The sequence below is a fragment of the Castor canadensis genome, chromosome 2 (assembly GCF_047511655.1).
Source record: "Castor canadensis chromosome 2, mCasCan1.hap1v2, whole genome shotgun sequence".
Taxonomy (NCBI): Eukaryota; Metazoa; Chordata; class Mammalia; order Rodentia; family Castoridae; genus Castor; species Castor canadensis.
In genome coordinates, this window is record NC_133387.1 from 15,933,068 (window position 1) to 15,956,092 (window position 23,025).

The 23,025-nt window shown below is 46.7% G+C and overlaps 1 protein-coding gene across 5 annotated transcripts in view; it reads left to right on the top strand.

Moving 5' to 3' along the window:
• The window catches only part of Hipk2 (homeodomain interacting protein kinase 2), a 187,999-nt gene that overhangs the window by 153,241 nt on the left and 11,733 nt on the right, over positions 1-23,025 (top strand). For all 5 annotated transcript variants that reach the window (XM_074062148.1, XM_074062131.1, XM_074062139.1 and 2 more), the window contains 4 exons: positions 1,812-1,991; positions 5,544-5,825; positions 16,905-17,152; positions 22,656-22,816. In XM_074062148.1, the coding sequence (XP_073918249.1) occupies positions 1,812-1,991; positions 5,544-5,825; positions 16,905-17,152; positions 22,656-22,816 (871 nt within the window). The remainder of the gene's footprint in view (positions 1-1,811; positions 1,992-5,543; positions 5,826-16,904; positions 17,153-22,655; positions 22,817-23,025) is intronic.

Here is a 23,025-nt window from a genome sequence, read left to right on the forward strand (position 1 = left end):
ACAGCACGAAATAAAAAAGCCTGTCATCTTCCTCCCATTCACAGCCAGATCGCCTTTCTTCCTCTAGCTCATCAGGAATGACAACCAAGTGGAAATCTGGAGGGCCAGTTATTGCTTCCCCCTCGCCCTCTTTTTTCCTGCAAGACCACACCCAGCGTGTTCCTTCTTCCCTTGTCTTTCAGCACTTAAAGCCCATTTCGTGTCAACGATGCTCACTTGCTTATGCATGTTTTCTTCTTCCACTTCCCTTCTTTCTCTTTTCCATCTTCCACCTAGTAACATGGACGGCATCTAAAGCCAACACACTTTCTTTCCATCCTTTCTCCACCTCACATGCGGACCAGAAAAACATCCATGGTCACAGCTCGTAAGCAAGAGAAGTATCAACTCTGGACTTGTTTCAAAGGAAAGAATGCCTCATGTCTGGAGGGACAGAGCAGCAACAGAACCCACATCAGTTTCCAAAGTCCATGCAAACTCTTGCAACGCTATGAAAATGTTCATCTGTCTCTTTTTTTCCTGTTCAGTCTTCCCCCAAGTTGCAAAGGTAGAATTTGATAATTTTTTAAAACTTCAGGCCAGGTACCTGTGACTCATGCCTGTAACCCTACTTGGGAGGCTGAGATCAGGAGGATCGAAGTTCAAGGCCAGCCCAGGCAAAAAGTTTGTGAGATTCCATCTCAACCAATAAAAGCTGGGCGAGATGGCACATGCCTGTCATCCCAGCTACAGGAAGTATAAGTAGGAGGATCGTGGATGAGGCCAGGTTGGGCATAAATGCAAGACCCCAAAAGGGCTCGGAGAGTGGTTCAAGTAGGTAGAGTATCTGCCTATCTATTGTAAGGCCCTAAGTTCAAACCCAGAACAGAAAAAAAAAAAAAAAAAATATATATATATATATATATATATATATATATCAAATGAATTGAATGTGCTTTTAGCTTTTAATTTTATTATGTGTTAAAATGAGTTTTTATGGGCAAAGCTCTGAATTAATCACCACATTTAACATTTCTGTAGAAAAACAAGGCTTTGAGCTTCATTCAATCTAGATTGTAAAAACTTTGAAATAGAACCCATTTTTAGGATATGGGCTGCCAGCATTTCTTCCAGTGTGTGCCTGACTATTATTAATTTTGATTTAATACCAAACTCTGTACTTGCCTAGTCAACCTTCAGTTAATCTAATCGTTCGTTCGGCAAGTGTGTAATTAACTAATCAGCTGCCACGTGCCTGAGCACTGCGGGCCACCGAGGAAATTCAGAAGCACATTGACACTTCCTAACACCAGAAACATAACGGCTCCCAAGCGCCAGAGCGTTTTTCACGTTAACTACAGCTTCCTCATTAGTAAAATGGCATTACTAAGATACCCTGCCCTCTCCCAGTGGAATAAAAGAAAGCATGGAAGACACTTTGCACATTCTAAAATAAAATACACATTATTGTTCAGCATGACCACCTGTTGAGGCTGTGACAGTGGAGGAAATATTTACCCCTCTCCCCAGAACTTCAGTCTCGCAGAATGCCAAGAGTGCACACTTGGCACTCTTCCTGCCGGAAAGTCCTGGTTGTCACTCACCAACCTGGATTCCTCCTGGCTCTTCAGAACAGGTCTTCAACCTGACTGCACCTGGAGGAGCCCCTGGTGAGCTCAACTGGCAAGGCTCTCCTCTTTAGCCACCTGGTGGCCTAGTGAGATACCAACAGCCATGGACCTTTAATTCAGGAGGAACTTCCATCTTATGAAGGGCCTCTGTCTGCTTCTGTCAAACTATTAAGGAACCTTGTCTTCCCATCTCCCTTTCAGGAACACCCACGCTCATGGCAGCCATTACAATCCCATCATGCAGCAGCCTGCACTCTTGACTGGTCATGTGACCCTTCCAGCAGCCCAGCCCTTAAATGTGGGTGTGGCCCACGTGATGCGGCAGCAGCCAACCAGCACCACCTCCTCCAGGAAGAATAAGCAGCACCAGTCGTCTGTAAGGTAGGTGGTGAGAGTGACCCCAGGACATCAGCATGGCAAGGAAAGGCCATTTGGGATTAGGGCATGTCAGCATGCTGGCTTGGGATGGGGAGCTACACCTCCTCCTGCAGGAGCTAGCAGAACATCCTGTACCACGTGGATTACCCAGAGTTTGCAGGAAGCACTCACTCTGGGCTGTGTGTTAAGTGTAGCCCTGATGGTTGCCTCATGCTGGTTCCAGGCCTGCTGGCACCCAAGGAGTGGGCACCTGAAGTCACAGTGTCCTCAATGCCTTGAACACTTCAGTCCGTCTTGTTAAAGGAAAACAAAAATTCACTGTTACCTACTAACACACTGTAATAAGATTGTATTCAAGACCACGGGGGTAGGTTCAGGAATGCTGCAATGGGGTCTTGCAGAGAACTGGGCTCAGCTCTGAATACACATGGGCAAGTGGGACCAGTGTCAGTGTCAGTGGATGAGAAATTACCAATAGGAGACATCAGGGGTTGGGGACCCTGGCTAAACTGTCCTGCCAATGGGATTCTTGCTGTAAGCAGGCCAGCGTGATCAGACATTATCTGGATGGTAGTGTGGAAGAATCTGATCAGATACTGAGGGTGATCAGATACCAAAGGTGGGGCCAAACTGAATTAGCGGGCTCTTGACTAAAAGTATATTTTACAAGGGAAGTGCACAGATGGGCCTCAGAGAAGGTTCAGAGCCTGGCTAAGGTTGTTCATGAAAAGAATCTTTGTCATTTTCTCCTCCTCTAGAACACAGCCTGCCGCTGAAATTTCATTGCCTGTGCAGTTCAAGATCAATATAATTATAGTACATGTGATCTATTTAGAAGCCATTCCTAAAATAACTTTCAAAAGTACTAGAGAAATGTGCTTTCTCTGAAATTTGTGGTGAGAAATGTAACTCATTTGGCTGCTCGCTTAAATACAGTTTCGGCTGCTCTAGGCGCTAAGCCGCACACTCACCTTTTCTATTCACTTAACTCGAATCTCAGCCCAGTGAACTCTGAAGCAATCAGGACCTGCAAAGGGCCACATGCTGTATGATCCCGGTCAATGTCACCATGGAAAAGGCAGACATAGAGATCAGATCAGCAGGTGCCAGAGACCTACCCATGGGAGGGGAGGGGATGGCCTGGGAAGGAACAAAAAAGGGACTTCTCAGCTGGTGAAAACTTCCATGTCTGGATTGTGGTTGGGGTTTGTGACTGTATATTTGTTATAACCCATCAAACAGTTCAGAAAGGGAATTTTATTATATGTCAACTACACTTCAATAAACCTGACTTTAAAAAAAAGGAAATTTCCAGGCCTCACCCCCTGAAAAAGAAACCTATAGCTAGCCAGATAAATCAGACTCAGGCAACTGCAGAGTTGTCCCTACATTCCCTAACGGCATTGATCTGAAGGTGCTTAGGTGCTTGTTTGGGGTAGGGTGATCAAGAGAAGCCCAGTGTATCAAGTGTCTAGTGAATTTTGGTTTTCTGCTTCCTCATATAACCAGGCACTAGGAACTAGGCCTGTCTTTTTTTATTCTTACTCAAAAATTAACCCAAGGACTGACTTCCTCAAGTTGACATCCTTCTTCGAGATTCCTTATTTGGGTATTTCTGACAACTAAGGGGAATTCATGTCAGGTCAGTGCAGCCCTTCAGAATGCTTTTGTTTAGCATCCCTGTGACAACACACCCTATCATTAGATTGGAGAACAACAAAAGCCATTGTCCTGATCTCCAATTCCCTTTCATTCCCAGCCAGGACAGTGGTCATGCCAAATGCTGGGCTGACCAGGACTAAGCTTGGCATGCTGAAGGCTCATCTTGGCCATGTAGGGGTGGTCAGGACCTTTGGCCTCCCCACCTGCCTAGCACATCCCTCCCTGTCCTCTCACCACACAGCTGACCTCATGAAGGCTCACCGCCCATACAGCTTAAGACCAATATACTTATGGCATGAGTTATGTGTTTGCCTGTTTTTTAAGACCAGTACCTTAGCAAAGCAGCCTGAGAGAGCAGACAGAGGCTCTCTCTTGGGGAGAGGTGTGGACAGGCATACTTTCCTTCCACAAACCAAGTAGAGATACTGAATGGCTGGAGCAGTGAGAATGTAATCTCAAAATCATAACATATCAGCAGTAACAAATCCATAGGTTTATGGCAAGTAGAAACAGTGGAACAATCTTATCAGTGAAGCTTATTAATAATCAAAAAGGATTAAATAATATAGCTGATACCAGTGAGTAGGAAATTAAATAAGCCACCTTTTACTGAATTATTTTCATTTTACTGCCATCCCTTTAGCTAGAAGGTGCTAGAAGCTCTAAGGACATACCCAGTCCTAAGCTTCATCATAAATTGACTTTGGTCTTTCACTGCATAGACACAGCCAAGGGTTTGATAGGGATGGAAGAAGGTGTTTTTTCCCTAAACTTGACAGAAACCATTGGCTAACTTAATAAGAAATTTCAGGTCACTCAAAACCAAATTAAAAGGTTCTGCATGTGTGTGTGTGCACATGTGTATATGTGTGTGTGTGTGCATGTGTGCGTGTGTATGTGTGCGTATGTGTGCACATGTGTGTGTGCATGTGTGTACGTGTGTGTGCACACGTGTGTGTGTGTGTGTGTGTGTGTGTGTTACTAGGGATTGGACCAAGGGTCTTGCACATGCTAGGCAAGCGCTCTACCTCTTGAGCTACACTCCTAGCCCCAAAGGACCCTTTTTAAGCATGCCTCTTCCTTTTGCACTTTTTCCTGCTCAGGAGTCAAAATTTTTAAAAAGGCTTTTTTTTTTTTTATTGTACATTCACATTGAAAATGGCCATATATTTTGCCCAAGGAGGAAGGCGGGAGAACATTAAGGCCAACAAAGTTAAGTCCTTTAGATCAAGAAACTTTTATTTCTTTTTTTTTTTTTTCCTTTGATGCAGTACTAGGGTTTGAACTCAGGGCCTCATGCTTACTAGGCAAGCACTTTACCACTTGAGCCACTCCACCAGTCCCTAGATCCAGCAACTCTTAAGAAATAAGTGTTTTAGGCTATCAGTGTGGCTCCATAAGGACCTGGATTTGATCCCCAACACCACAAAGCAAAACAAGAAAGAGAGGAGTGTTTTAATTTAATAAATACTAGAAGTCCATTATCAAGCAAATCAAAGCTTTATGTGGCAAACACCACTTCTCTCACCACTTCCAAAATAAGATGTACCATTGAGGGAGGACAAGATGGAGCCCAGAAAGTGGGGCCTTGGTCCTGAAGATGGCAGCCATGTTGGGGCAGTTCACGGCCAAGATTCTGGTCAGGACACCTGCCCCTAGAAGTCTAACCTTTGTCCCCGGAAGGCTAGGCTGCAGTCCTTACCTGCATGTTGACACCGAAAGGCCTTCAGAGATGACACTTTCTGTGTCACAGACGGAGTCTAATAGGTTTGGCTCTCAGACTTTTTCCCATGGAGATTTGGCAAAGCTGGTGTTTCTAGATTGCTGGACTCTTTGAAAGGAGTTGCTGGGCCTGACCTTTCTCTGTAAGTACGTGTGTTTTTGTCATTCCAGAAATGTCTCCACCTGTGAGGTGTCCTCCTCACAGGCCGTCAGCTCCCCTCAGCGATCCAAGCGTGTCAAAGAGAACACGCCCCCCCGCTGCGCCATGGTGCACAGCAGCCCGGCCTGCAGCACCTCGGTCACCTGTGGGTGGGGCGATGTGGCCTCCAGCACCACCAGGGAGCGGCAGCGGCAAACGATTGTCATCCCAGACACCCCTAGCCCCACGGTCAGCGTCATCACCATCAGCAGTGACACAGATGAGGAGGAGGACCAGAAGCATGCCCCCACCAGGTGAGGGGGTACCTATGCTCCATGGTGCCATGTATCTCCAGCTCACTCTTGGGCTGTCACCCACAAATCTGATCCACTTTCCATCATCAGCACAGTGATCCTTCCCTGCTGTCCCCTAAATTTTGGTTTTGCCACGTCCTTGGGTCCTCAGCTGATTTCAAGAGACTGTCAAACAGATTGGCCATAATTGTTCAAAACCAAAATGACTGAGTCACTTTGGTCTTAAAAAATAGTCACAAACCCTCTACATTTGGGGAATGTGAGACCATAAAAATCAGGCTCATAATACCAGTTTATTTCAACCCTTATAAGCTTAAAAATCTCTACCTCAGGCTATTGAATCCATTCCCAGTTGGTCAGCATCTCTCTCTAACAGTGACTTGACTCACTCAGACTTCGAAGTAATTGTCCAATTAATCAAAAATTTCCCTGTGTCTGATTAACCCAAACTTTCAAACTGCCAGTTGGCTCTTCACCCAGAGAGCATTACTGTTTACTCCAAAGTAGTAATAATTCATTTTGTTCTCTGTGTGCTTCCTGAGGAGAGGGAAGAAATATTTATTATATTTGAGAAACTATTAACCCTGGCACCAAGGCCTTTTTTTCTACGCTTCAAAGCCAGACACCAACAAAATAATGCTTCCTACATGGGCTGTGCAGCTCAGGTGGCCTAGCCTGATGCACCCTGGCCTTCTGTGTCCACAGGGGCTTCCGGCCTCACAGAACCCAAAGTCTCACAGCCCCACCTTATGCCTTTGGGTGGGGACCAAGGACCAGGGAAGGTTGTCAATTAAGCCCAGTGCTGTCAGTCAGCGTGTATCCCATGACTGGGTGCAAACTCAACATTCCCAATTAGGCCCTGATTATTAATTACTGATTGGATACAATGTAACTAATTAGTAATCACAAATCCTTTTGATTAGATAATAAATGCTCAGGTTTGAAATCATGACAGAATGTGCAGATAGACTGATTAAAGCATCCTCCTCGTTATGGCTGTTCCTGTGTGAGCTGTCTCTCTCCCTCTCCCCATGTTTATGACGAAAAGTTGAGTGGTTTGGGGTTTCTTCACCGTAATGCTGGTATATGTCTCATTCAGGTGTCCTCCTTCTTGTTGAATGGCTCTGCCTGATTGGCAGTGTATTTGAGAGAACACAGTGAGACATTTCTGGTCCTCTCATTTTCCAGGTATCAGAGGGGACATAGGGTAAGACCAGGCACACATTTGTAGACCAGTATTGCTTTACTGCACATGTGCCAATTCCAGGACTGGCCTCAGTTTCCCTTTTGATTACAGCCCCAAGTTAAGTCAGTGCCCCATCGTCCCCAGCACCTCACCCCCTACACCCAAGAGTCTTGTAGACTCCATCTTCACCTGGCTCAGTAGTCCCTTTACAAGGAGAAAGTTTTTTCCCAGCCCAAGACTGGACCCAGGCCACACATTTGTAGCACTGGCTTTAAGAAGGGCTGGACCACCTTGCACAAAACTGGAAATGAGCAAAAGTAGTTTAAAATTGACTGCTAAGTCAACTAGATTGGAATCTCCTTTTTGAAGTCTGAGATTTGAGTTGACACTGACTCTGAACATAAGTGCTTGGGAGTAAAGTGAACAGTGTGTTTGAGGACAAAGAGGATGAGAGCCATCTCTCCACCAACCAGACAGCTGACAGGGCTGAGAGCAGAAAGCAAAGCTAAGCCAGGTGCCAGTGGCTCATGCCTGTTATCCTAGCTACTCAGGAGGCAGAGCTCAGGAGTATTGGGGTTTGAAGCCAACCTGGGCAAATAGTTCACAAGACCCTATCTTGAAAAAACCCATCACAAAAGTAGGGCTGGTGGAGTGGCTCAAGGTGAAGGCCCTGAGTTCAAATCCCAGTACCACAAAAAAAAAAAAGGCAAAGCTAAATGAGGCACATATGTGCTTCCCCAGCAGCCCCTAGACTCTGCCGAAAGAAGCACAAATGAAATGCAAGGCAACTCAGAAGGACCTTGATGTAAGTGACTCAGAGCCTTAGGGAACGAGAGGGGAGGGCATCCATCCGAGGAGGAGCAGGTGACACGTGAGGAACAACCACAGACTGGCAATGGGCTACTGAACCCCATCTTCATACTGTGCAAGGTATGGGGGACCCACCTGTCTGCCTGCCCAGAGTGGTGGAGTCATGCCAGCAACATTCTAGCAAGTAAGCAAGCTGAGACCAGAGATAAATCTTGCAAGGCCTCGGCTGCGCACGGTGGTGACAGGGCGCTCACAGACGAAGATAGGATCGTAATGTTTTCTGGAGAGCTAAATGGCCATTGCCTTAGAAAGTGGCTTAGGACCCAAGAAGATAGCAAAGTATATTTGAGTCTGTGTGAAATAAGAAAAGGAAGCCAGAAGCCGTCTTATTTATAGAGAAGCACTGTGTAATTGGGATCACATTATTTTGACTGCATTTAGGAATGAGAAAAAATGTAGGGGGAGGATATGATGAAGGATCTGATTCTTAGAAATCAGAGCTATCATAAAATTTAGCACAGTAAATATTTACTGGCCCCACCAGCATAAGACAGTGTTCTGGAACCTGCAGGTATCACATAAATAGGGGAGATGGTCTGTCTCCAGGCACACAGAGTAATAAGCAAGATAAGACACATACAAATCATTCTAACACAAAGCAAAGCAGCCGTTCCAGAAAATCTAGCAAGGCAGTACAGGTACCCTGAGGGGATTAGCTGAAGGAGATGGCAGGGAAGAGGGGTGGGAAGCTTGTCCAGGAGAAAGTGGACCAGAGGAAACTGATTTCAGGTAGAAGGAGGGCTGTTGAGAGTTTTCCCTTAGACAGGAATGGTGGGCTTTGTCAGGAGGTGCTGGGGGGCTCTCAGGAAAACATCAATGCTGGAAAAACAAAGATACACTCCCAGTGGTCCTAGAGGACCACTTGGCCACAGGCTCCAGTTTGAGCAATGGAGACCTTCCCTCCCTTATGTTGTCTGTAAGCCTCATTCCCCCTTCCCCCCTGACCATCTTGCGTCTGAGCTTTGTGTTCCTGACCTCACTTCTGCTACTGACCCCAGTTCTAGAACTGCTGGTTCCCAATGCTAAACCTGTAACTTTGCCTTATCCTGACTCAGCCTCAGTACCATAGCTGGAGAATCAGTGGCTGGTGATGCTCCTGTGGATGGAAGCCTGGCCTCTACTACCAGTCTTTTAGCACCAGCATCAGACAAATGAGGTACACCCATCTTTTTAGACTAAGACTAATTAATCTACATTGCCTAGAAATTCTTAATGAATGCCAAGGTAAAATTATTACTCCTAACCTCAAATATGCAACACTTAGTTGTCAGGGCAGATAGCTGGCTACAAGTCCCACCTGTAAAGAGAATTCCAGAACATATAGGAGGCCAACTAGGAGAGGATGAACTGAAGAGAGAGGTTGGTAGCGAGCATTTACCAAGTGCTTTCACTGCACTATCCTGCTTGGCATTTGATTGCATACTCAGGCTCCTTTTCCCATTTGATAGATGAAGAAACTGAGGCCCAGGAGAGGTAAGTGACTCACCCAAGTTGATAAAGGTTAAAGTACCAGAACTGAGATTCAACTGTCAGGCCAGTGAAGAAATGGCAGACTTAATTACTGGCAAAAATAACTGGCTTCTCTTTAGTCTTTAGCTGAACAATTATTAATTCTGTCCTGCTTTTCCGGTGACCACCACCAGGCCATGGTAGCACCCAGAGTGTGCAGGGAGCCATGCTGTGAGGAGTTCAGAGCAGTGTGCACTGAGCCCGCCATTTCATGCCAGACATTTGCCAGTGTGCTGGAACACACTGAAAGGAAGGGCAGAAGTTGGCTCTTTGAATTCTTGGAGACAAGTTTAGTAAGAGGGCAGGCCACCAAAGGGTCATTGGACACCTTTATTTCAATGAGTCACTGTTGGACTAGGGTACTCTTTGGTCATGGCTAAAGAGTTGGCCTAAAGACAAAAAAAAACCCAAATAGTAACCATATATTTCTGCATATCACCCCACCCCCCAGAATAAATAGTAGAACTGATCTTATCTTAAATTTTTAGAGGTGATTTTGATGAGAGACACATTTAACTGTCTACCCATGCTGAACAAGCCATCTTTTCTCACCTGGAATCTCCTTGGACAAAGTTTACAGGTGCACATATGCCACCCTTGCCTTATTGCTAAAACTGTCTTGTACAGGCCATGACATATAACCTTGGGTGACGAGGATAATTTTTAAAGTGTGTAACCCAAGTGGTTCATTTCTACTGATCAGCTAGAAATCACTTTGCCCAGTCTCCATTATTCATTCATATATTCATTCAGTCAATTACTTGGCTGTGTCTGGCAGGTGGATTATTTTACTAAGGTCACAAGGGCACAGCTACTTTCTGCCCTTCACTTTGCATGTGTAAGCAGCGCTCAAAGACTGTTCTAGCCAATGTTGCTAAAAATTGTTTCGTAAATATCACTCAATTTTTTAGATATAAAAAGTTACTTGAGTCACTTTTTTTTTTTTCAGCAGTACGGGGTTTGAACTCAGTGCCTACACCTTGAGCAGTGGCCCTTTTATGTGTGTATGTGATGGTTTTTTTCAAGATAGGGTCTCGCAAACTATTTGCCCCAGGGCTGCCTTCGAACCTCTATTCTCCTGATCTCTACTTCCTGAGTAGCTAGGATTATAGCCACTAGTCACTGACGCCTAGCTACATAAGCATTTTAAAAGTGACTCAAGGAGGCAGAGATCAGGAGAATGGAAGTTCAAGGACAAACAGATCTCAAGGCCCTATCTTGAAAATACCCAACACAAAAAAGGACCAGCAGCCTCAAGTGGTAGAGCACCTGCCTAACAAGCATGAGGCCCTGAGTTCAAACTTTAGTACTGCCAAAAAGAAATGCTTATATAAAATACTTGACCCAAATAGTTTTCTTCTTTAAGTTAAATTGAAAACCTAGAGAAATTATTATATCTGATACATAGTCAGGAAACTGACGAACTGCTGTTCTAAAGCCTTTGACTCAAAAAATTAGCATCTAGAGGAAGGAAAACACATTATTGCCTAGGCAAAAAGCAACCCCAAATGGCATTGCTTTCCACCACCACCCACAACCATCTAGCTCAACCACCTCTGTTAGCAGTTAAGAAGCCGCTTGCAGTCAACCTGGTGCGGCACTCATGGGAACTGGGGTTTCAACTGGAGTGAAGGAACCAAGGAACCAGACACACAGTGTCGTGTGAAGGGACTTTACTGCCTGTCTGTTTCAAGTTAAAGCATACATCCAGATCTGAAAGATATTTCAGTCAAGTGACTCATCCCTGGCAGTGGGAGGATGTTAGGTCCAGCGGACTTCACTGTGTCCTCATTACAGGACTCAAATCAAAACACCCCAGTGTGCAGAGTGGAGTGGCTTAGGGGCTACATTCTGAATAAGCAACACTGCACCCTACTGTCTATCCTAGAAGCTTGTCCTAACTCTTCAGCACATTACAGAGCCACACTAATGTGTGGCAACCTGCTGGTTGACTCATTGCCTTTCAGAGAGGAGGGAGGGCAGAGCCAAGGTCCTATATCATCAGGGAGAGTGGTGCTCAGTAGGTGGGCCTGATGTGATTGAGAGCTGAGTCAAGCTCCTGGCCTGGTTTAGGAAGAGGGAGACTGGGCTGCAGAAGAAAATGGAAGGAGAACGAAGACTTCCTTCTCTTGCATCTGATGGGTGAGGACTGAGTCACCATTCCTGGATCCTTCCAGACCCTGATTGTGATTTCTCTAGAAAGTGACGTATATGTGGGTGTACGCACACAGACATAGTCACACACACGATAGACTTGGATGGAATGTATGCCCCATATTTAAATGAAGAATTTTCTTCTTCTCACTAATGGCTTTAAATCAAGAGCTACATAACGTCAGAAAGAGCACCTTGACCTGGACGTACTGTCTTCTGGTCCTTCTCCCACATGAAGGGCAAGTTAGGAGTCATCAGCCTCTTATTTCTGGTCTGAGAGATTTAGGGTAGAAGGACTTGGGAACAGAGCAGGGAGGGTGGCCAAGACCACCTCACTCATTTTCATTAGCTGGGAAGCTGTCCATGCAAACCATCACACACCACTTGCTCCAAGCCCAGAGAACACCACTGTCACCAAATACAGCCCTGGAGGAACCAGAACAGGGAGCCTACATCATTTTACATTTTCAGTGCTTACTGAGTACCTCTCGAGGGAGAGAAAATCTATGTCGCTTAGTGGCTAAGAGTGCAGATGCAGGGTTCCATCCTGACTCTGTCCCTTACTAGCTCTGTGACCCTGGGCATACAGGTGACCCAAGCCCTCCATGGCTGCAGTTTCTTGTCATTATAGTGAAAGTAATCGTATCCTTTACTGCATAGTCTTGCTGTGCGGACTGAAGGAGATATTAATTACATAGATGACACTTTTTTAGTTGGTGTGTGCCCATAAAGCGTACCTACTTTTGGTCATCAGGGTTGTAACAGGAGAGTAGTATTTTCACGGATAGCATTGTCTATGAAGTCAGGAGTGAAAGGAGCCACGAAAAGTCTATTGGAGGAGATGAATTTTGACCTTGGTCTTGAAGGGTGAAATTGACTGAGATTAACAAATAGAAATCAGAACTGCATTCCAGATAGAACCCTGCAGAGACAGGGTCACAGGTTCCTCTCTGATTCTCTGGCACTGTTTTCTCCATTGGGCCTGCCTTCTATTCTTCTTACCTCCTTATTTCTTTTCATCATTTTAAAATGATGAAAATCATCTATTGCCATGACAACACAACGCAGTCTCGAGCTCCCGCGGCTTTGCTCTTTATTCAGAAATGAAGGCTGTCAGGCCATTTGAGCAAATATTCCCCATTCTACTCCTATCACCGTGTCTCACTTCCATTCGCCAACCCGAAATGGGATTGATATGCTATCAATAACAGACACAACAGTGGGATGAATCCCAGCAGTATTGACATAGATGATCCTAAAGAATTCGCTGTGGCAATCTCAAATGTGTGCTCATTTGTAAAGTGACTCATTTAGCAACTCGTATCAGTCTCTAATCTGGATAGTATATTTAGGTAGTGCACAGACATTTCTAACAATAGAAGAAATTAGGAATAGAGCTGTCAAGTTAATTCATAAGTCTGGTGTGGAGGTAGGAGGATTACATTTCAGGACAGTTTAGGCTACATATCAAGACCCTGTCTAAAAATAAAAATTATGAGACCAGGTGCCTTGGCTCATGTCTATAATCCCAGATACTCAGGAAGTAGCTATTGAGAGGGTCTCTGTTCAAGGCTAGCCCTAGCAAAAAAAAGCTAGTAAGACCCCAGTGACATGACAACCAGTAAGCTGGATGTGGTGGCACGTGCCTGACATCGCAGCTACACAAGAGATGTAAATAGGAGGACCACAGTCCAAAAAAATGTGAGACTCTGTTCCAGAAAAAACAAATGTGAGACCCTATTTTAAAAATACCTAAAGCAAAAAGGGCTGGGCGGGGGGTGGCTCAAGTGGTAGAGCACCTAACCTGGCAAGTACAAGGTCCTGAGTTCAAACCCCAGTACCACAAAAAAAGAAAAAATTAATTCACCTTTCCCAAACCTATTGCATATACTTTCTTTTTTTTGGATGGCACTGGGGTTTGAACTCAGGGCCTCACACTTGCTAAGCAGACACTTTACCACTTGAGCCACTCCACCAGCCCTTTTTTATGAAGGGTTTTTTCAAGATAGGGTCTCATGAACTACTTGCACAGGGCTGGCTTTGAACCATGGTCCTCCTGATCTCTGCCTCCTGAGTAGCTAGAATTACAGGCATGAGCCACCAGTGCCTGGCTGCCCATTGCATATAAATACAAAATGATAAGTAAGTCAGCATTAAGCTGTGTCACACATATTTGCTCTGTAGGCATAGGGTCTTCCCAGCTACAAAGGCTTGGGACCTTAGAAGATGACAAGACACTGATATTCCCCTGACAGGCAGGAATCCACTGCCTTTGATGGGAAGATTCATTCACTTTATGAAGATAAAGTGAATTTTATGGGAAGATTCATTCACTTTACTACCTATCGGTTTCCCCTGTGGGGTCTTACAGGTCTGGGCAAAGCTGGCAGCTCTTACAAGACTGTTGCCCATTGTACCTTCAGAAAGTTCTATTCGTTAGAACTATATTCTATAGCCTATATTAATCTGAAGCTTCTCCACAATTTCTAAACTTGGATAAAGAATGTGCCCAATTTGAATTTTGTTTGAGGACAGATTAATTTGGCCAAAATTAGTGTAGTGTGTATGTTTTGCTTGTTGAACTTGCTCATTTTCTAATTACTCAGAACCTGAGAAAGCTGAGATCACTGCTCCCCAGCCTCGGGGTCCTCTAATCTGTTTTCCTTCCGTAGGAACTTGCCTGTTCTAAAGATTTCATGTATGTGGAGTCACACAGTATTTGTTTCTGGCTTATTCCACTTGATCTTTTCAAGGTTCATCCATACTGGAGCTTCACCTGACCTAATAACTGAGCGGTCCTCTGTAGTACAGTGCTGCCGTATTTTGTTTATTCAATCCTCTGTTCTTGCACACTTCCATTGCTTCCTTCCTTTGGCTGTGGTGAATAACCATAGCAGCTATGAACAGTGACACAGAAATACTGTGTGAGCACCTGCCAGAACACGCCTAGGAACAGAATCGGTCCTTTGGTTATGTTTACCTTTTTTGCGCAAGTGAGCGTATGGACTCTTCGTGTTTAAACTGTTACAAGTGAGAAATGTGGCCCTTTATTAATTAAAAAGTAGCTGTTTTATCTAAGTTAATGTGAAGAGCTGTAAATATATGCAGACATTTCACTCTCAACCTTCTTTTGAGTTCTGAACAATTATGACAGTTAATCATTTGACAGTTAATCACGGAAGGCTGGTGACAGCCGTTCTTCTCTTTAACTGGTTATTTTAAAGCTTTTACTGTTTAACTTGTCATGTTGCTATACAGTCTCCCACTGAGATTTTAATCTTCTTGAGGGCAGAGACATGAATTACAGTCTTTGTACAGGTGTTCCCTGTGGCACCTATCACAGACCCTACTGATGACTTGTCATTTCCTTTCCTTTCAATCTTTTAGTTTATGCACAGGCTATGGGGGAGGGGGGCCTTCTAGCCCTTACCCAGATAGAATTCTCTTTGCCCAGATAAGTTTTTTTGCAAGCCTTTTCCTAAGTGTTAAGGTGGCACAACTGATTCTAACAACAGGGTACACATCCCAAATGCTGGAGACCAGAAGTGTTTTGGATTTCAGATGTTTTTGAATTTTTGAATATTTGAATATACATAATGAAATATCTTCGGGATGTTGAGTCAAGTCCCAACATGAAATTTATTTAAGGTTCACATCTACCTTCTATACATTGCCTGAAGAGAATTTTATGCAGTATCTGTAGTGTGGCTGTATTTTGACTGCTACCTGTCCTAGGAGGGCAGGTGTGGAATTTTTTTTCCACTTGCGGGATCATGTCAGTAGTCAAAGGTTTGGATTTTGGAGCATTTTGGATTTTAGGTTTTTGGATTCTGGATGCTTCAATCTCTATAATAATCTTAGTAGCTAACTTTTATAGAACGCTTACTGTGTGTCATGCACTATTCAAAGTGCTTTGCCTGTATTTTCTCACTTAGTTCTCTGAACAAGCCTGTGGTACAGGTTCTGTTATTGCCCACGATTTACTACAAAGGCAACCAGATCCCCAAAAGGTTGAACAGCTGCCCAGGGTCTTGTCATATGCTGAAGGTAGATATCTAGCTGCAAGTCCACGTCCTTACTTACAAACCCAGTTAGGACACTTCTGCCCCAAACCCAAGCAGGCAGAGTATACAGCCACCAGAGGATTTGTCCAGCCTAGCCATCAGTGTGCTGGACCCCCCACCATGGGCCTTCACCCTATCACCCCTTCAGCCTCTGCAGGTCTGCAGGTGTGCTCTGTCCTCCCACTTACCTTCTGCCTGGCTGCCCCAAGGCCCTTGAGTGTGCCCACTTGAGTGTGCTACCTTCAGTGGCAGACACTGTCCTTGGAAAACGTCTGTCCTGGCTCTGTGACATTGGGCAAGACCCCTGGGGTGGAGAGGGTGTCGTCGGAAGTCCATCTAGTTCTATATATACTAGCTTCTTTCCTTATCAAGTTAGCTGGAAACTGGCCAGCTTACTTAAACAGTTGTTATTTCTTAAAAATAAATAATCAATATCCAAAAATAGAAGAACATCCATTTTTAAAACCTTGCACAGTAAAGCAACAAATTCCACATCCATCATCCCAGCAGCCTCTCAGCTGGAGCCAGGAGGCAGACAGGATTGGTTCCCAGAGAACCACACTGACGAAAAGACCTCTAAAAAGAAGATGCTGGCCAAGAGCCATCCCAAGCCCAGGTCCTCCCTGTCCTTGGATGAAGTCCCTGTTAGAAGATAAAGGCCAGGGGTGCCCTTGTGGCATCAGCATACAGGAGCTTTTACACCAGGCCACTGCAGCGCTGTCTCCTCCTGATCTTGGTTCCCACCCCAGAGTGGGGAAGCTTCAGGAAGGCCAGTCCCCTTAAGCAGGGACCTCCCCAGGGTCCTGGATGATGTGCATACAAAGTCACCCCTCAGAACAAAGAGCTGACAGTGGATGTCCAGCTCTGATTTCCCCTTCTCAGCAGCCTGAATCATGGTGTTGGGGTTGGTCTCCTAGAGCCTCACATCTTGTGTCCCTCCAGCTGCAGCAGAACTTAAGGTCTGCTGGTTCTCGTGGGCCCCAAGCCTACACTTAGAACCATTTCCCTTCTGATGGGGTTGCCCTCCCACCCCAGGTCCTCGGGAGGCCTGCTTCTTGCAGATTCTCTGTCCTTGCTCAGATGACCTATTCTAGCGGTCCAGAGGGAGTTGCTACATGGCTCAGCTGAGTGGGCCACACAGGGACAGCCAGGCCTGTCAGTAAACCAGTTTCCAGAAGCAGTGGTAAGCCCTGCCCTTTCCTTCCCCCCGCCCCACAGAGTGAGTTCTCCGAAATGCTAGCTTGGTGTGACACCTCAGTCCTCTCACGGTTCTCACTTCTCCCTTTCCCTTCCCAGCACTGTATCCAAGCAAAGAAAAAATGTCATCAGCTGCGTCACAGTCCACGACTCTCCCTACTCCGACTCCTCCAGTAACACCAGCCCCTATACCGTGCAGCAGCGCGCTGGGCCCAACAGCACCAACACCTTCGACACCAAGGGAGGCCTGGAGAGTCACTGCACGGGCAACCCCCGTACCATCATTGTGCCACCCCTGAAGACCCAGGCCAGTGAAGTTTTGGTGGAATGTGACAGCCTGGGACCAGGTAACCTAGGGCCAGAACGGGCCAGAAATCTATCTCTGGGGGCTGCTTTTCTTGTTTTGTTTTGCTAAGAACGTGAACAGTAGTAAAATGGAAAGTGCCCAACTGCGACAGGTGATCCTTACATGGGATTTTATTCAGGTAGCCAAGGTTGGATTCTGTGTAACGTCACATTGTATGAGCAGCGTTTTTCCTTTTTGAATTCTATAATCAATACATCACTGCCTTTAATGGTGACTCTGTTTTCATCAAGGTTGATAAATAGGAAATGAAAGCCACCTAGTTCCCTGTCCACCGTCTGCAGAAATGCCTGGGCATTCCTAACTGACCTCAGGCATCACTCCCTTCCAGGAGGTCCTGTGATGGACTGGGCATCCCATGGAGGAAGCACCTTCTCTGAGTCTTGCTAGGTGATGCTCACATATGCTCCTCAGAGCCCCTCACCAGGGCTCCCTTGGGTGTTGAGGTCAGAGCCATGACCTTTAATGGCCTATGAGGCCGTAGCACACAGCCAAGAACTTACCCTTCTAAATCATCTTAACAGCTCATCACAGCTTTATTTAGTCACATCTCTTCAGGTTTCCCTCACTCATGCTCACAGTGGAAGAATTTGGAGAATTTTGGAGAATTTGGAGACCCATTGAGATGTTGTGGACCTCAGGAGTCAGTGAGGTAGGGGCCAGGGCCAGAGAAAAGGTAGGGGCCTGCGGTGCCTTGGCTCAGAAATAGTTTGGCTGCTGAGCCACTCCACGAGGGAGGCACGCACATGGCACGACTCCCACATGGCCCCCATCCAGTGGTCTGTTGACCTTGGAAGGAGGAGGCCTTACCTTCCCGGGAAGATGGAGCTTTGGCATCACCAGATGCATGTACTGGTTGACAGAGCCTGATGGTACTGACTGCCAGAATCTGGTGATCTGGAGCCAGGGAACCAGGCCAGAGTCCCCCAAATCAGGCACATGGGTGAGGAAATGAAAATGAGGCTAGCCCTTGCTCAAGGCCTTTCCATAAACCCTCTTGTGTCCCCACGCAGATATCTTGGTGGAAACCCCAACAGAAAGGACATCCTGTAGCAGTCACCAAAGAGTCATGTGAGGGAAAAAAATAAAAAGTGACTTACTGCAGGAGACAGGATTCCTCAGAGCAGTGGCCCACACACTATTTTGCCCAAATGCCCCCTAGATAATTGTTTAAAACTATATCTAGAGGGCTGGAGATGTGGCTTAAGTGGTAGAATGCTTACCTATCAACTATAGGGCTATGAGTTCAAACCCCAGTACTGCAAAAAAGAAAAGAAAGAAAGAAAACCAAAAGCAAAACCTATGTCTAGCACATAGCTTTAAGACTAAATATTTGCAGAGGCCATCCTTTCAGCCATACTGTATGTCGTAGACCATGTAATTCTCTTAGTCTATGTTTGGAAAGCTCAACGGTGCAGATTGAACTCACTCAGGACAGGGGAAATGCTGCCTGGTGCTCAAATGGGTGAGGCCATTCCTGGTCACTCATGCCTGCCCTCCCCAGCCTGTGACAGCCTCAGCTGTGTGGTCATCCTAGGCTTAGAAAGATCAAGAAGGTGGCCTTCCTCAGTTTTCTGGTGCTCAGGAGACCAGCACTGACCAAGGTGCACACTGATGGCCACCAGCCCCTCTTGAGGCAAAGATTTCAAGTTCCCCAAGCCCGTCTCAGGTCAGGATGAATGCTGTTTGTGTAGTAGCCCATTTTTTCATGGATTGTCCCCTCCTGTGCCTTTCAGCTCAGGAAGGATCTGTGAAGATTTTGTGGGGGGTTTTTTTGGTTATACTGGAGTTTAAACTCGGGACCTTGCACTTGCTAGGCAGGCGCTCTACTACTTGAGCCACACCTCCAGCCCTGTGTTCTGGTTATTTTTGAGGTAGGGACTCATTTTATACCCAGGCTGGCCTGCACTACGATTACTCTTGCCATGTAGCTGGGGTGACAAGTACATGCCACTGCATCCAGCTTTTATTGGTTGAAACAGAGTCACAAGAACTATTTGTCCCAGCTGGTCTTGAATCACAGTAGCTAAGATTACAGGCATGAGCCACCATGCCCTGCTTTGAGGATTTCCCACATTGACTTCTCAGGTTCTTCCGAAAGGCAACAGAATAAAGTCTGCACTGGCTTAAGGAGAAAGAGTTTATTGGAAAATGAGCAGCTGAGGAAATTCACCGGCTGAGTTCCAAGCAGGCCAGCAGCCAGCATATCCAGGCTCCAAGTCCCCGGAGGCACTTGTGCCCTGCAGCTGCCTTTACCCAGCTCAGAGCTGCGACTCCCTGACTCCCAATTCCCCTTTCCAGGAGACTAGAGCTGATCACCCTGGCTTGGAACAGACACCTGGCTCTTGTGCATAGGCTTTAGCCAGAGAATGGGGTTCAGTAATGACATCAATGACAGCAAGCGTAAGGAACGCATACTGTGTGCTAGGTGCCACGTCCAGATGGGATAAGGTTCAGATGCTAAGCACCTGGATAAGGGAAGGAGAAACTGCAACTGGACTGACAGCCAGCACAGCTTTTTGTTTTTGATCTTGCATTGGGTCCACAAAACCCTTCCCTCCCCCAGGTTGGGGTGGAGTGACTTTGAGAGTCTAAGTGGGTTTGGCTTGGGCAGTGTTGGGTATCATGTCTCTGGTTCCTAGATGCACATCTGCACCAGCAGGGCTAGGCTGGCTCTGAACTCCTGGAAAGCTTAACATACCAATTCTCAGGCACCTCCCAGGGGATGGGGGAGGGCGGGCCTGAGTGCCAGTGCTCAGTCAGATTTGGGGGCTCTCATTAGGACCCACCATCTGCCTCCCCATAAGGCAGCTCTCTTTACTTTGGAGGGAGGTGGGGGAAGGTCTTGGAGGAGTGGGAGACTCCTCTCTGCCTTAGCATATACTAGGATCTCCTGTGTCCATCTCCCCCACCGCCCCATTCCAGATTCCCTTTGCCCTTCTTTGAACTCTGAAGGCTCACTGCACACTCACTCTCTCTTTCTCTCTCTCTCACTTGCTCTGGTTATTCTGGAGATATATGGTCTTGCCTTTCTTTGGCCCAGGCTTGCCTGGACTGCGATCCTCTTATTTCACACTTCCTGCCATTGCTGGAATGACTGATATTTGCCATCGTGCCCAACTGTGTTCCACTGAGATGGGGTCTCACAGACTTTTTTGCATGGGCTGGCCTAGAACCTCGATCCTCCCACTCTCAGACACCTGAATAGCTAGGATTACAGGTGTGAGCCATGGCACCCAGCTCCACTTCTCTCTCTTTTTTATTTATTTATTTCTTTTGGCAGTACTGAGGTTTGAACTCAGGATGTCATACTTGCTAGGCAGGTGCGCTTACTACTTGAGCTAATCCTCCAGCACGCCACATCTCTTTTTTGGCACTTCGTCATCTTTCTCTTTTGCCTGGTCCCAGCCTCAGGCTTCTTGTCTTTGATTTCATCACCCTGAGATTTGTTATAGAATTGATCCAACCCAATTCAGTCAAGGGCCTGATCTTTATTATGCGTGGGTCTTTAATCTTTGCCTTCCTTTATCCCAAAAAAAAGAGATTTGCAAGTTTGCCCCAGCTCTCAGGAGGTACTCATTGAGACAGTAGTAGTAGGCTTTTGGCTTTACTGAGATGCTAGGTCCCAAAATATACATTCTGAGAAGCATGAGATGCAGACCTATATTTCAGTCACATCCCTGAAACTTAATGAAGACAAACAAATCACTGGAAGTAAGACACAGCACTGGAAGTGCTCAGATAAACACAGGACAGTAGAGTAAGGAAACTCGCTACCTTCCTCTCTTGAAACATGCCCTCTCTTCCCCTGGCCAAAGCCTTCCTAAGGCTTGTTCTTAGCTTGTGCACCTGTCTCACTCAGCAGGGACTTGTGTCCCCAAGAAGCCAGACAACCCCCAGCCCAGCCCCAGACTGGCATTCCATTCCTGGCTGGCCTGCCCTTCTCAGGAGCAGAAGAATCTTCCTGTCTTCCCACACTGAAGATGTTCTCTTCTCAGTTAATTTCCTTGTTCTTTAGTTTTAAAGAACTAGAAGCAGTACTTGTAACGATGGTTTTTAAACCATACAATACAAACAACACAAACTGCGGGCTTGTTCTGGTCCTGCAGGCATTTGAGCAAGAGAGCACAGAGAAGGCATCTGAAAGCTCCTCCCTCTCTCCCATGCTGTCTTAGGCTTTCATGCAGACTTGCACCTGAAGAAACCCAGTGTCATCTCATTGGTGTGACAGCTTGTTGCTTTGCTATTGTTGGCTCTCGGTCTTTGTTTAATGAAGGGGCTATGGAATTCCCCTGTGAGAACTATCTGGGATACTTAGGTATTTATTGGGACCATTGGAGTGTTAGGCCAGCCTCCCCGCCATAGGGCTTTTGTAGGGGCGGGGGTCACAGTCCTGTTGTGGGGCTTGACTGGGCCCCTGACCAAAAGCACACAATGGGAGCAGTCCACACTAGCCAACAGAACTCCCCAACCAGCCCCCTGAACTCTTGGACTCCACCACTGCCCAGCTGGGCAGTTAAAGGCCTGTCCTGCGCAACCATCAGCATTTTCATCCAGCTTGTCCTCCTAGCCTCTACCTTTGTCCACATGCTCTATGACACCTCCTTATTCCTACTATCACCCTATCTGTCCAAGGAGGGCACATAGTGCCTGGCACACAGTGAGAGCTCAGAAAATACTTGTTAGCTGGGTTAACACAGCCAGGCTCTGAAGAGGCTCCGAGCTTCCTGTAGCCGGCCACCTAGAGCCACCCTACCTCAGGAACCACCTGCTTTAACTCCTCGATCCCCTGGCTGCACAGGGGGTGGTCTACCCACCAACAGTGTCAGCATCCAGAGCTCATAAGAATGTAGACTCTTGGGCCACGCCACAATGGCTGGACTTGAATCACATTTAGCATGGTGGGGCCACCTCCTGGCCAGGCACAGTCCCCATGTCTCGCACAGCCTCCTTGTCAGAAGCTGCAAATAGTTGTTGCACATGGCCGTGTTCAGCTCTCAGAGCTGTTCTTTGTGTGAACTGGTCATCCTGCCCAGAGTCAGAAAACCAAACCAGCGACTCCTGCAGGGTTATTTCAGCTTCTGCTGTTGTCCTGGGTGTACATTAGGTACCACCACAGGCACGAATGCATCCATCTATGAGAACCAGGTGGGCATCCCTCTGCCTGCCTCCTAAAGGCCACTGTAACACCTCCCCGGAGGACACATGGGACTCAGCTCATGGCTTCAGCTCACCTCACCTCTCCTGTGTCCTTGTGTCATCCATCCCCCTTTTTTCGTAGCCTTGGCCCCCTCCCAACCAAGGGCCAGAGTCAAGACAAAATTCTGCTGGAGTCTGGGGGGCGGGGAGACTGAGGCCTATTTCCAGTCTCAGGAACATGACTTTCTGGAAGGCCACTGTTCCCTGGGGGGAAGGGGAAAGCACCTTCCATGCCACCAAGGACCTGGCACTGACCTGTGTGTGACCTGTTCCTCCTCCCATCACAGTCAACACCAGTCACCACTCGTCCTCCTACAAGTCCAAGTCCTCCAGCAACGTGACCTCCACCAGTGGTCACTCTTCAGGGAGCTCATCGGGAGCCATTGCCTACCGGCAGCAGCGGCCAGGCCCCCATTTCCAACAGCAGCAACCCCTCAATCTCAGCCAGGTAAGACCCCTGCCCACCCTGGCGGTCACCTCAGCAGAGAGGGTCATGGTGGTAGACCCTCCCATTCTCCCCCTCCGTGACAGGAAGTGCCCTGAATGACCTCACATGGCTTCTTTCTGTCCTGGATCATCCTTGAGGAAGCTGGTATCACTGGTTCACAGAGACCCTATCCAAAGCAAAGAGACTTATCTAATGCTACACAGTCCTTT